Below are 13,475 nucleotides of genomic sequence, written 5' to 3'. Positions count from 1 at the left end.
CTCAGAAATTTTACTGGCATCCTTAACTGGTACAACAAATAGACCTTTGGTGCCTTGACTGCAGGTGACTTCGATATGTCGAGATGAGGCTTTTGAATGACTATCATCTTCAAGACGACGTCGTGCAAACTCTGACAAATGCTGTGGAATGTATGGGTCTGGTAGTTCCCTCTTTCCCTTCTGAGGCTTGTTGAATGTTAATGGCTTAACAGGGAAGGAGGCGATGTCAGCTAGGAGGTCTGTTCCTTTGGTAAAATCATTTCCGCAAACCCTTTCCCACCATTGTTTGTAGCTATGTCTGACTCGACTTCCAAAGTCTGTGGCAAAAGCTGGAATGAATACCTTAGAATCTGTGTTGCAGCAAGTGAAGGATTGATAGAATTGGTAGAGGTCTTTCAAAGAACCGGTATGAATTTCCTCCTTCAAATCACCTGGGATGTCTTGATGAAATCCAAAGCGCCGACTGAATCTGTGAGGACTGTATGCTTCTACAATATGTTGGTCTTCACATCGAAGTGACAAGTACCCCGAGCGAAGGCTTATAAAGTAGTCGAACTTCTGAACGGATAAATGATCATTGTCAATAAAAGTCTGGTCATAGTTTTTCTTGAAAGCAGTTCGGTGCCAAAGAAAGTTGGTGGCGTTTCGTATATGCTTGCGTGCAGAGAATTCGTTGAACGGAGAGACATAGCCCACACCAGAATATTTAGTCATCAAAGCATCAGATGGTTTATCTTGGGTGAGGCGATTGCTTCGGAAGAAATGACCTACCCAGGCATGAACATAATGGATGGCAAAGCTAGCTCCGGACTTGCTCGGGGTAGAAGAGGAAGAAATGGTATTAAGCCCACGATAAATGCTAGCCAATACTGGGGAAGCAAGGCCAAATGAACGACCACTAGCTATGGAACTAGCAATTTTGAAAGTGCCCGGACGGATGCTGTTCTGATCCTTGATAGGGAAGACAAATATGCACAGCCAACAGGAAAGAAGCGCCGATAAATAAGTCTCCTCCTTTAAGTCACCTTCAACTTGAAGATCCACAAAGACCTCGTGTTCTTTATCAAGCCATGGCCCATGTTCCTTTATCTCACCCGAGGGATTCTGACTATACTTGGGAATGGTTGTCCGTCTCGCTGGTTTTCTAGGAGCCGAATACTTGCTATTTCCTCTATACCAAAAAGTGATCCAGTCACGAACACTTACTTTCCCTTGTTTCTTCAGCCGATTTTGAAGATGATGATACGCCAGGAAGAGGTAGCGACAGCTGTACGGTAGATAAGGTCGTCCTTGATCATTGATCCCATCTAGCTCTTCCGCATTGGGTACTACTTCATCATAAAATGCACCGGTACAAGGAAGTCCACCGAGAATGGAAAGATCCCATGGTGTGATGGAAATTTCCCCAACGGAGGTATGGAGGGTATTAGTGGACGGACTCCAACACTCACAAAATGCTTTCATGAGGTTTTCATCATAATCATATGTGAATAAGGAAGCAAAGACCGCACTGTAGAGGTGGGTCACATCAAGGAGCTGTTTACACCGGCTGAGCACATCTTCTAGCCAATCCCAATAAAGGAAGAAGTAAGAAGATCCTCCATTCACGTTAAAGGAAAAATCCCAATCCGCATGTTTGGCAATTATCTCCCGTCCCAAAGTGTTGTACGGCTTTGATTTAGCAACATTTTTGTGATGCGAGGCAAGAAGGATGGTTGTTTCCAAGTTAGAGCCGCCATTAGAAGAAACAACCTGTGACCATTTCGGCAAATTGAGAGGATAAGAGTTACGACCCCATTTCTCTGAAAATTTTCCAATTGTGGGCGGACGAACAATCAAGGTCGTAGGCTTCGCATCCTTGTCATCTTTCTTCTTATAAATAAACAAGGCTGGTTCTTCACCAATTTTCGAATCCTTAAAGAAGAGCATCATGATACCTGTGTAAAAAAAAAAAAAAAAAAAAAAAAAATCAAATAATAGAAAATAAATAAATTAACATAAAAAAAAAAAAAATAAAAAAAAATAAAAAAAAAAAAAAGAAAAGGGGGTGGGCATGGTTTCTCCATACAGAGTATTATGTTACTATAGAGTATTCTGTTATTAGAGATTACCTTTGTACGAGTTAGTGCATGTCCTGAGTGGCTTTATATAGAGATCCATAGAAGCTAGTAGACAAAACAAAAAAATACACCTGTAAAAAAGTTAAAAGTGCCATATCTTCAAAGGGTGACGTGCCCATTTGAAAAATCAAAAATATCAAAGCCCATAAATGTATCATGCTGTCAGAAGGAAAAAAATTACACTAGACCTCAGAAATTATGACACTAGACTGTGAATGAAGTCTTAGACCGACGAAGGAAAGCTTCTTGTTCTACTCCTTTGTAAACAGCAGAGATACTCAGTGATTACTCTGGAACCACTCTCTGCCTGGATTGTCAAATGTTGTCAGAACAACCACCATTAATATAGATCAAGGTGCCAACAAGTCCAGTAAATGCTTTCAGTCTCCCATCCTAGACCGACGAAGGAAAGCTTCTTGTTCTACTGTGTCACCGACTTCTTGAGGACAACAGAGATATTCAGTCATTACTCTGGAACCACTCTCTGCCTGGATTGTCAAGCATTGTCAGAATGGCCCCCGTCAAAGTAGACCAAGGTGGCAACAAATCCAACAAAGTGTGCGGACTCCATTTTGGATTTCTAAAGTTTCTGACAAGATTGCACAAAGAAGTCAACCCACAAAAATCTTCTAAGGACTTTGGTGTACAAAACCCAGAAAAATCTTCAGCAGCGGCGCCACCACGCACCGCCACGCATGGCCTCAGACTCGCGACGACCCGCGGCCTAATCCTTCAAATCTGTGCAAATCTGCCAATGGTTTTAGAAAACTGACTATACCATGGTCTTTTACGGCCCACGATCTACAAAACCCAGAAATTTCAGGTCCAAAATCCTAGGCACGCGCCTCCACGCGCCGCCACAGGCTAGCGACGATCCGCGGCCTAATCCTTCAAATCTGTGCAAATCTGCCCATGATTTTGGAAAGCTGACTATACCATCGTGTTCTAAGGCCTCCAATCTGCAAAACCTGAAAATTTCAGGCCCAAACGTAAATCCACGCGCCGCCACTCGCCACCAGAAAATCCGGCAAACGCTGACGCGCCGCCACGCGCCTCCAGCTTCTTTCACGCGCTCACACGCGCCGGGAGGTTTCCTCACGCGCTGGCAGCTTCTCAAGCGTTGACGCGCTCCATGACGTCATGGATGACGTCATCATCATACAACCGGCTTGACCCGTTGCCCAGATCCGACCTGGACCGACCCGGAAATTTGACCCGGATCCGAACTAAAAAAAAAAAAAAAAGAGAGAAAATACTTTGACCAAATGGACCTTTGACCTTGACCAGAAAATCAAAATTTTCAAAACGGACTTGTCCCACTCGATTTTTCGAGTACATTCCGATTTTGGGACCCGTTTCTTCATTCGAAGCTCAGAAATTGTGCAAACGTCCAATTTCCAAAAAAGTTGACTTTTGTGCGAATGTTGACCAAATGTCAAAATTTTTGAGATGGACCTATCTTGCTCAACTTTTCGAGTACATTCCGATTTTGGAGTCCGTTCTGTCATTTGAGACTTGAAAATTGCAAAAATGACTCAATTCCAAGTGTTCAAAACTTAGGTCCTCAAGAACAAAATTTGAGATTCATCCATTTAATTGGGATCCTCGCAGGGTTATTCTCCAGATTCCATCAAGGCTTGCCTTTCAAAGTACAAATGAACTCTCACAAGTGTGTCTTAAAATTACACTAGGTCATTAGTTCAATCTGCTATTCCCGTTCGGTGCCTACCAGTCTCCAACTTACCATTCCCGTTCGGTGCCTACCATTCCCACCTACCGTTCCAACCTACCATTTCCACCTACCGTTCCCACCTACCGTTCCCATCTACCATTCTCACCAAAAATTCTCAACTACCATTCTCAACTACCTACCTACCATTCTTCATCTCTCTACTATAAATAGGAGGGCCGGGTTCATCAAAAACTCATCCAGAAAAAAAGAAAAAAAAAAACACTGAATCATGAAATGAAGATTTGCCTCTTTCAGATTTTCAAATCCTCCTTTTCACAACCATTTCTCACTATAACCTCATCATTCTCAACGTCTAGCAACCAATCTTGCTTCATAATCGGTTTGAGACCAACCCTCCCATGGTTCGGTCGAAACCCTATTTACAACATCATTGCAGTTTTGAGATCCAAACAAACTTTGTTTCTCCACTTAACGACCACCTTTGTCCATAAAATTTCTCATAACATAGCCTGTATCATTGTTCCTTGTAGTCTCAGATCTACCTAATCAGGAGATCTAAGGCCAACTGAATCTCTTGTACCCTAGCTCAAGGAGCTTCCTAACTGCTTTGGGAACTCCGTAGTCCTTCTCAAGTTGTTTGGTCTTACAGCAAAGGTAGAGGTTCGGAACAAACAGCAACTTGTTTGGTTTCCAAACCAGGTTCACAAGTTAGCTCCATCTTTCATTTTTCTGTGCTTTTCCAACAAGTGGCAGTAAGTGAAGATGGTAAAAAAGTGTTGGGGTATCCTACAAATTGTTTTCCATCAACACTTAAAACAGCCCCCAAGGCGCCAGCTCATCAGAATTCAGCCTTTGGTGCCGGTAAATGGTCACCAAAGCTTTATTCCATGTCCCCACTACTATGGGACCCAAAGGTCATCGTTGCTGGTACCTCAAAACTCATTTTCTGAAATTACTCCAACTTAAAATCAGCTTGAAGGATTTCAGAAGATACTCTTCTGAAATTACTTCAACATAACGTCCGTCAGCATGGTCCTATTACACAGGCGCATTCGATTACTTGCTGTCGGACCCCATGCAACACACAGTCAGTCCCATATTCAAAGTTGTACTTCCCATAAACATCTACACCAGAAGGGTCCCAGCATACAGGGCCAGTACCATGGTGGTGTACGCTTTGCTCGTTTGCTTTGCTTCATTTCCATCTGCTTCATTGCCTCTACCAGCATACCCAGAATACATAAGCTTCTGAAATTACTTCAACTTAATTTGGGTGATACAAATATGCAGGTGCATTCAGCCATTTTCCCACCTGTCCTCGTTGAAATCCAACGCGTGATCTTCTGAAATAACTTCACCAGAAGTTCTTAAGAACACGAGGTTAGTTCCATGACCCTGCATGCTGTATCCAGCCACCATTCTCTCATCTTCCCCATCTTCAACATCTTGTGATCGCCGCCAACGATCCAAAATACTCTTCTGAAAGTACTTCAACTTAATCTTATCCTCCTGAAAGCTCCACCACCTTCAACAGCTCCACCACCTTCAACAGCTCCACTACCTTCAACTACTTCACTTAAAGAGTCAAGTACCAAAAATCCATTTTCGAAACTCATTCCCACACCACAATCATCAATCTGTGTGCGTGAACGAGTCTCGAGGGGGCATTTGTAGAGAGGGAAAATTCCCGACCTATCACAAGCTGACACATCACGTTATCAAGTCCACAAAATACAGCCAATTACAGAACACCATGTATTGCTGCTAGGTTTTGCTATCACTATTCAGAAGCCAACAGAAATTTGCCAAGTGTCATGCAAGAGCCAATCACGCATCAGCGCACGTGTAAGCGATGACTCAAGCAGCCTCGCACGTGTAAGCAATGACTCAGGCGACCTCGCACGTGTAAGCGATGACTCAAGCAATCTCGCACGTGTAAGCGATGACTTAAGCAGACCAATCAAGCTGTGACATGTGTCACCAATCAAGCTCCGCCACGTGTCGCTCACCCACCCCAAAACTCCTATAAATAGAAGCCTTCCTGAGACATTTGAGAGGACCAGGGATTCAGAAGTGAAAAAGCTCTGCGAAGATCAAGCCTCAAAGCCTTCAAGAACTTCAAGAACTTCAGCCCCAAAATCGAAGAACATTCGAAGCGGAATCATCCAAACTATCTGCCTAGATCTCAAAGTTCACTGGAATCAAGCTCAAAAGCCTCCAGAAACCTCAAACAACCACAAATCAGTGAAGCTCCACGGATTCAAGCCCCTAAAGCCCCGGAGAACTTCCACAACAAACCTTCGAAGACGAAGAACACACGAAGAACACGAAGAACGTGAAGAACAAAGGATTTCCAACAAGCTCATAGCCAGAAATTCATTGTAATTCTGTTCCAAAGATCTTCGATCCATTCTTCAGCCAAATTGAAGTACATTGGGTGTTCAAATCAAAATCACATTACTACAAATCCAATCAACAAGTCTTTTAAGGAGATCGAATCAGAGGATCACTCTTTTGTAATTCCAGAGAATTGTACCACACAATCATCAATACAAATTCGCATTTGTGAAACTATTTTACTTGTTTGATTTATTTCGAACCGAGAAATTTAGTCGCTTACAGTAGCATTCCTCAGGGTTTGGGAAAGAATGGAAGGCTTAAAACTCTAGATCTTTCTTCCAACAATATTGCCAGTACGATACCATCCTCAATTTCCAAATGTCAGAATCTCGAGGTGATCGATTTGTCTTATAACAATTTGACTGGGAATATTCCCAAAAGAATGTTTCAGCTCAAGAAGCTGAAATGGCTCTCGCTTCTCTCAAACGATTTATCTGGCGAAATACCAGAAGATATTAGAAATTGTTCGTCTTTGATTCGGTTTCGAGTTAAAGATAACAAGCTTACTGGGCCAATACCGAGAGAGATTGGGAACTTGGAAAATCTGGATGCCTTGGATCTCGGATCGAATCAGTTTTTGGGAAATGTACCGGCCGAGATCTTAGGCTGCCGAAACTTGACGTACCTGGATTTGCATTCTAATTTGATCACCGGACAGTTTCCTGGCGAGTTAAGCAGCCTTGTTTCGTTGCAGTTTGCTGATTTTTCGGATAATTTGATTGAAGGTACTTGGCCATTTCGTGCTTTTCCACCTAACATTGTTTTCTTTTCAATCTCAAGGAACAATTTTAGTGGAGAGATCCCTCACTGGATTTGCAATCTCAATCTTATCAACTACCTTGATTTCTCTCATAATCATTTTAGTATGATTCCTCCATGTTTGGGAAACATGAGTGACCTCATAAATTTGGATCTGCGAAATAACAACCTTTATGGCACCATCCCAAAATTTATAAAGTGCAGTAACTTGAGAAGTCTTAAACTAACTGGCAATCAATTAGAAGGGTCATTGCCACGTTCATTGGTCAAATGCAAAAAATTGAAAATTCTAGATGTTTCAAACAACAAGGTTAACGATACATTCCCTCGTTGGTTAGTAAATCTTCCAGAGTTAAGGGTTCTCCTATTGCGATCAAACAACTTTCATGGTTCAATAGGCAATCACAAGACTAAACTCTCATTCCCTAATTTGAGAATCATAGATCTCTCTCACAATATGTTCCATGGTCATTTGCCATCAAATCTTTTCAAGAACTTAATAGCCATGATGAATGGGAGCGTGGAGAAAGGTAAACTGCAAGATATGGGTGAAGGTTATCTACAATATATGGATTATACTTATTATCGTGATTCTATTACCATTGATATTAATGATTCTATTACAATTGATATTAAAGGGAATTATATTGATGTGGTGAAGATCCAGACTCTATTGACAACCATTGATTTTTCCAACAATAGCTTCAATGGAGAAATTCCAAAGGTAATTGGAAAGCTTGGATCGCTCAAAGGGCTAAATTTTTCACACAATAATCTTATAGGTCATGTACCTATATTATTTGGAAATTTAACTAATCTTGAATGGTTAGATCTCTCCTCAAACAAGCTCACAGGTGACATCCCTATACAATTGATAGATATTACATCACTAGCAATTTTAAATCTATCAAAAAACCATCTTGTGGGACCGATACCTCAAGGTAAACAGTTCAATACGTTTACAAATGATTCTTACAATGGAAACTTGGGTTTATGTGGATTTCCGATGACAAAAACTTGTGGCAATGATGAGGGACAACACCCACAACTATCATCAACCATCCAAGAAGATGATTTTGAGTTTGCAAATGGGTTTAATTGGAAAGTTGTGTTGTTGGGGTATGGATGTGGATTCATGTTCGGATTAAGTATGGGTTATCTTGTGTTCTCAAGTGAAAATTCAAAATGGCTAGCGAATGGTGTTTATGGAAAACGACACAACAAGGTGCGAAGATCCAAGAAGAATGCTCGTAGAAGAATTAATTGAAGCAAAATTTTACAAATACAAATACTGATTTCAGGTATATATTTATCTACTATTATATTAGAAAGTACATTTTTTATAAAGTCATATTAGAAAATATTTTATTTCATGATTTTGGTTCTTAAAAAAAATGTCTTTCTAAATTGTAAAGATAATTTTTCATCTTTAATTTATTTTCTATCGATCAAAAATTCCAATACCTATTGTAGGGATAAGGGCCCAAAATTATATATTGGACCTTGAACTTTGGCCGAGGACGTTGATTGTCCGAGGACAAATAAGTAGTAGTAAGGGTGTTAAGTTCAGAGTCCCATAAATAACGTGCAAGTGGAAATATTGGGAAATGTGGTCTGAGGGGGATTGGCTCCTTGGATAAACGAAGTACAGATCAAAGGTATGTTCTATCACTCAAAGTGACCTTCTAGGAAATGCCACTGTGAGGGACATGCATTATGAACATACTGGAAGAATAGGAGCTCAGAAATATCTAAGGGAAAGCTACTACCACTGCATTAAATACTCTGCAGCTAACTTTCTGGCTATATTAATATCGAGAAGACCCTTAAACAGTGCTGCCTTAGCTACCCCAACTCATAGAGGGCCTAAGGGAGTGTTCGATGGAATAAGCACTCAAGTAGTGGCTTAGATGACCAACAAGCGTAGAACCAAAATCGTTCAAAGAGAACTATATAACATAGGAGACCCTCCATGGAGGGGGGATCGGAAATTTGTAAGAGAAAACATTGTAGCAATCAAAAACCAACTCTATAATCAAACTTGTGAGGAATATATAAAAACTGATCTCCTCGAACTATGCCGATGACAATTTTCTCTAATTTAATTCAATTTGTTTCTCTGTTCTTGTCAACTGAGCCCACTTTATTTGTGGTCCAACTCATTTTAACTCAATTTTCCAACCCACTCTCTACAAATTCATTGTTTTGGGCTTTTTGGGCCTTGGTCCATCCATCGTCTAGGCTAGGGACTCAAATCTGGTCCTTACACCTATTTTTGTGTCAATGTTGAGGCTATTACTATTATGTGACCCCCAATCTCCTGGGACAAGGATTTATTTTATTTATTATTATTATTATTTTTAGGGACTTGCCTAGCTAGTTGAAGTGCCAAATAATCAGGGGCATATTCTAAAACTACACTTTTTTTATTATTACCATTAAATCCTTGTGACTATTATCTACATTTTGCATAACAAAAAAGATGTTGTTGGTTGGATCGCTTGAAGAGTGAAGTTCATCTTACTAGTGCTAAGTAAGATGTTTTAATTATGCACGTTTTATTTCAATTATGTTTATCCTAGTTTTTTTTTACCAAATGTGTTGAAATAAACTTTATTTTGATATTACTAAGTTGTGATGCATTTTGCTTCTCCTTTTAGTTTTTCTTTTTTGTTTGGTTGGTAGATTATTTGTTGTTATTTTTAACTATTTGTTGGACCTAGGTATGACATAAATTTAGAGGTCTCAGACTCAAAAAATCTACCACACTATTGATTTATGGGGTTTTTGGGGTATTTAATAAATAGAGACTGGAATAATTTAGCCAAATATTGAGACACCACTTTCTTATATCAGACAAACAATCAAATAGTTCTAGCTGGACTGTTGGAGCATCTTTTAGTTTTGTACTTTAATTCATGCTTAAAATGATCATCTACTAAAGAATTAAAAAGAATAATAATTTTATCGAAATTAGCAAATTTTGCTAGAAATATTCAATGCAAACAAAAGTGGAATTTAAATTTAAGTCCTTATGAAAGTTGTTGAGTTTTCTCTTCTTTGTATACCACGTAATTCTTCAAACTGAAGAATTTTTTATGATTAAATACATTTTCATATATTTAAGAGTATATAAATTTTTGGGACCTAATGTAAAGCTCATTTTCTAGTGAAGAAACAATTTAGAAAAAGCACCTAGTGTTTTAAGGATTGATACTTATATGGTTAATACACACTTTGTTTAATCCATCATTCGTTGGGACAGTAGAGCATATGTATTATAAAGGTCTGTGAAATGTGGACAAGGTTCTCATTTCTTTGACTGAGGCAAATTATTATGTGGATTTTCAAGGGCAACTCATACAACCTAGCAAGATTCAATTAGGCCTTTTTTTCCTACTATTTTTTTAAGGAGGGTTCTTTATTGATATTAAACTATGAAACTTATGCAACCTAGTAAGATTCAATTAGGTCTTTTTTTTTTTTTTTTTTACCTACTTTTTATAAGGAGTGCTCTTTATTGATATTAAAGTTAAACTAGGAAAGGATTACAAAGTAAGCAGCACACTTCCACAAAACACAACACATACATAATTAATTTACCCCAAGATATGATGAAACTGCAAAGACCAATACTCTCCCATATTTCTTTAAGAAATCCACCCAAACTCTTAAATGTCTTTTTCTTTTTAATTCAACATCTTTTATATATATATATATATTAATTCATGATCAAACAGTTTAGATACACACACTCGCCACAACTTGTACACATGTCAAGTTGTTATTAGATTAATTTGAGTGCTTTAAGTGATGAACTTATGTATAAGTGATGTAATGCAATTGTAAATTGATACCAAACAAGTTGCGGTAAAATGTGTGTCAAAATGCTTCCCCTAAAAAAATTTGGATTAACCGACACGACAATGCCCAAGCATCAGTCAACAATTAGCTTACAACAAAATTACAAAATTAGGAGATTAGTACATAACAAAAGCCTCCCTACAATTAATTCTTGTTTTAGTTAGAATAGCAACATAGTAGTTTCTTTCCAGATGAGCATGTTGGGGATGGACTTGCTAAAAATATTGGATTAGTAGGTTGTAGTTAGAAATCAGGGCGTTACAAGGATGACAATTAAAACAAAAGTGTTTTTTTTTTCTTCCATCTATATATATATATATATATATAAGTAAAGTTTAGAGGAAATCCAATTAGATTCTACAGTTGAAGTCCAATTTTGCTCAATGTGTTCTAAATTATTTATTTTTAGAGAGAGTTTTATTTTTTACTTTTGGAGTCAAATGTGGGACTACATCATAAATATTCATCTACATGAGTTATTGCGTACAAAAACCAAAGAGTCTAAAATTAATGAACTTAAAATTTTTTTTAAAAAAATAAACAATTTACATTTTCTACCTAATAATATTCTTACAAGACTTTTTAAAGAGTTCAAATATATATATATATATATCTATATATATATAAAAGAATGACTATTAAAAATATTTCAATTATATAAATAAGAATTATATTATGCATCTTAATGTATATCTTTTAAGTATATCCATGCACATATGCATAGGATTACAAATTAATAGCCTATACAATGAGAAGCAATTCTCTCAGTTTTCTCACTTATATGTGGGAATGCATTCCCTATCCTTATGCAACAATTTAGAGGAAATTTAAATCAAACCTGTTCGAAGAAACTCTTTTGACTTTCAGCAAAAGCTGCAAAACCAAAGCTGAGTGGCCCAAGTAATGAGCTGCTTGGGCAAGGCTTAAAAGACGGCCAAGCACTGTGAGCTGAAATTGAGATGAGCTCAACTGGTCTATAGCCATTTGCTAAGCTTTGATGGTTCTGGCCTGTTCTCTTAAATAGGCTTTCTGCCTATCTATGCCTGTTGCTAGTTTCTTAATGCAATTTTCTTTTTAACAAAAAATGAAGTAGATGAGCGCAACTAATTCGGTGATTTGGTGAGCCCATTACTAGGAACGAGCATTAAAGGGGTGGGCCTATTAGGTTGCTTGTTGAAGATAGTTTCGTGAAACTTAATGGGTTTTTATTTATTTTTAATTTTTTTAATTTTTAATTTTAATTATTTTTATATTGGGTTAGACCATGTTAATTAATCCACACTTGTACACACGGATTTAGTAGAGGAAACTGGATTCTACTAGTAAAGGAACGATCTAAAACAAATAATCTCGTTTCTCAAAAACAAAAAACAAAAACAAAAACAAATAATCTCTTATTAATGAAACCACCATAACCCCACTTAACCAACATTTCTCTAGTTGTTAGCCTAATTTCATTCCAAGCTAAGGATCTGATAAATCTCCCAAATTTTGAGAGCAACCATTGTACAAAATCATCATTTGCTAAGTCAAGTTGTGATAGGTACTGATAACCTATCTGAAAATTCTTATTAAAAAAAAAAACTATCTAAAAATTCACCTCTATGTCAGATCGAGTTGGAGGGCAGAACTAGTTACCCTGTTTCAGAATACTAGAAATTTGGCATTCACATTACTTGCAGCTTCAAGAATCATCTAGTGACCAAATCTAAGCAATAATGTACCTTTAGGGTGCCAATTATCATGCCCAACGAATGTCTTAACGCCATTAGCAATGGATTGTTTGATCCGAAAATGAGTTGTTTCCCTAAAGCTTCAAAATTTTACCCTGACCCCATGAGCAATTTTGAGGAATTTTAACACTCCCAAGAGCTTCAACTAAATCACTATTCTTCCTTTCTATTTTATAAGGATTTACCCCGTCCATAAGGTGTTTGAGATTATACGACTAAATATTCAATCTGGTAGTATTTATTTCATTGTTTCTAATTTTGAAGTAGTGTTGGATTAATAATTGCATGTAGATCTAGGTAAAAGTCTTCATTCAATCCATCAATTCGACTTTTTTTTGGGAGGGGACTTGGGTTGGATCAAATTTAGGTTGGCAAACTTTTCAATATGATTAACCCAAACTGACCCACAATATGTATAATATTTCTATTCTATTTGTTAGTTTGATTTATGTTGGATTTTAAGACTATGCATAAAATTGTTAGTTTTGTTTATTTTAATTAGTTTTAAAGGAGATTGAATATTATGCATAACTAGCCGTGAACCCGCGCATTACGCATGATAATTATTTTTATGGTGGTTTTATTAAAAAAAAAATTTACAATTTAAACTAATCTAATAATAAGTAATGTATTTCATAATTATATTTTTATTTATTATAGGAACAATCATAAATGTAATATTGGAACAATCTAAAACACCAAAAAAACATAAACTAAAAAAAATTAATAAAACTTAACAATGATTAATTGAACCAATATTAGGATAAAATTTTGTTTTTAATAATCTATTAAGGATATTTTCTTTGTAGAAATTATAATTTTGGCCACCCAAAACATATTATCAAATAAACAATTATTAGCAAAATCAAAGAATTAAATTTCTATACATGCATTGTTATAAAATAA

General features: G+C 37.4%; 1 protein-coding gene across 1 annotated transcript; it reads left to right on the top strand.

Moving 5' to 3' along the window:
- Positions 1-6,595: 6,595 nt before the first annotated feature.
- Positions 6,596-8,239, top strand: LOC126704255 (receptor like protein 22-like). Its single transcript, XM_050403269.1, has one exon. The coding sequence runs from the start codon at positions 6,596-6,598 to the stop codon at positions 8,237-8,239; it is 1,644 nt and encodes a 547-aa protein (XP_050259226.1).
- Positions 8,240-13,475: the final 5,236 nt, after the last annotated feature.

The sequence above is a fragment of the Quercus robur genome, chromosome 10, assembly GCF_932294415.1.
Source record: "Quercus robur chromosome 10, dhQueRobu3.1, whole genome shotgun sequence".
NCBI lineage: Eukaryota > Viridiplantae > Streptophyta > Magnoliopsida > Fagales > Fagaceae > Quercus > Quercus robur.
This window is presented reverse-complemented; position numbering and strand designations above follow the sequence as displayed.

Bases quoted from the DNA above. Each gene is read 5' to 3' on its own strand.
- LOC126704255 (XM_050403269.1), top strand. From the start codon at position 6,596: ATGTTTCAGCTCAAGAAGCTGAAATGGCTCTCGCTTCTCTCAAACGAT.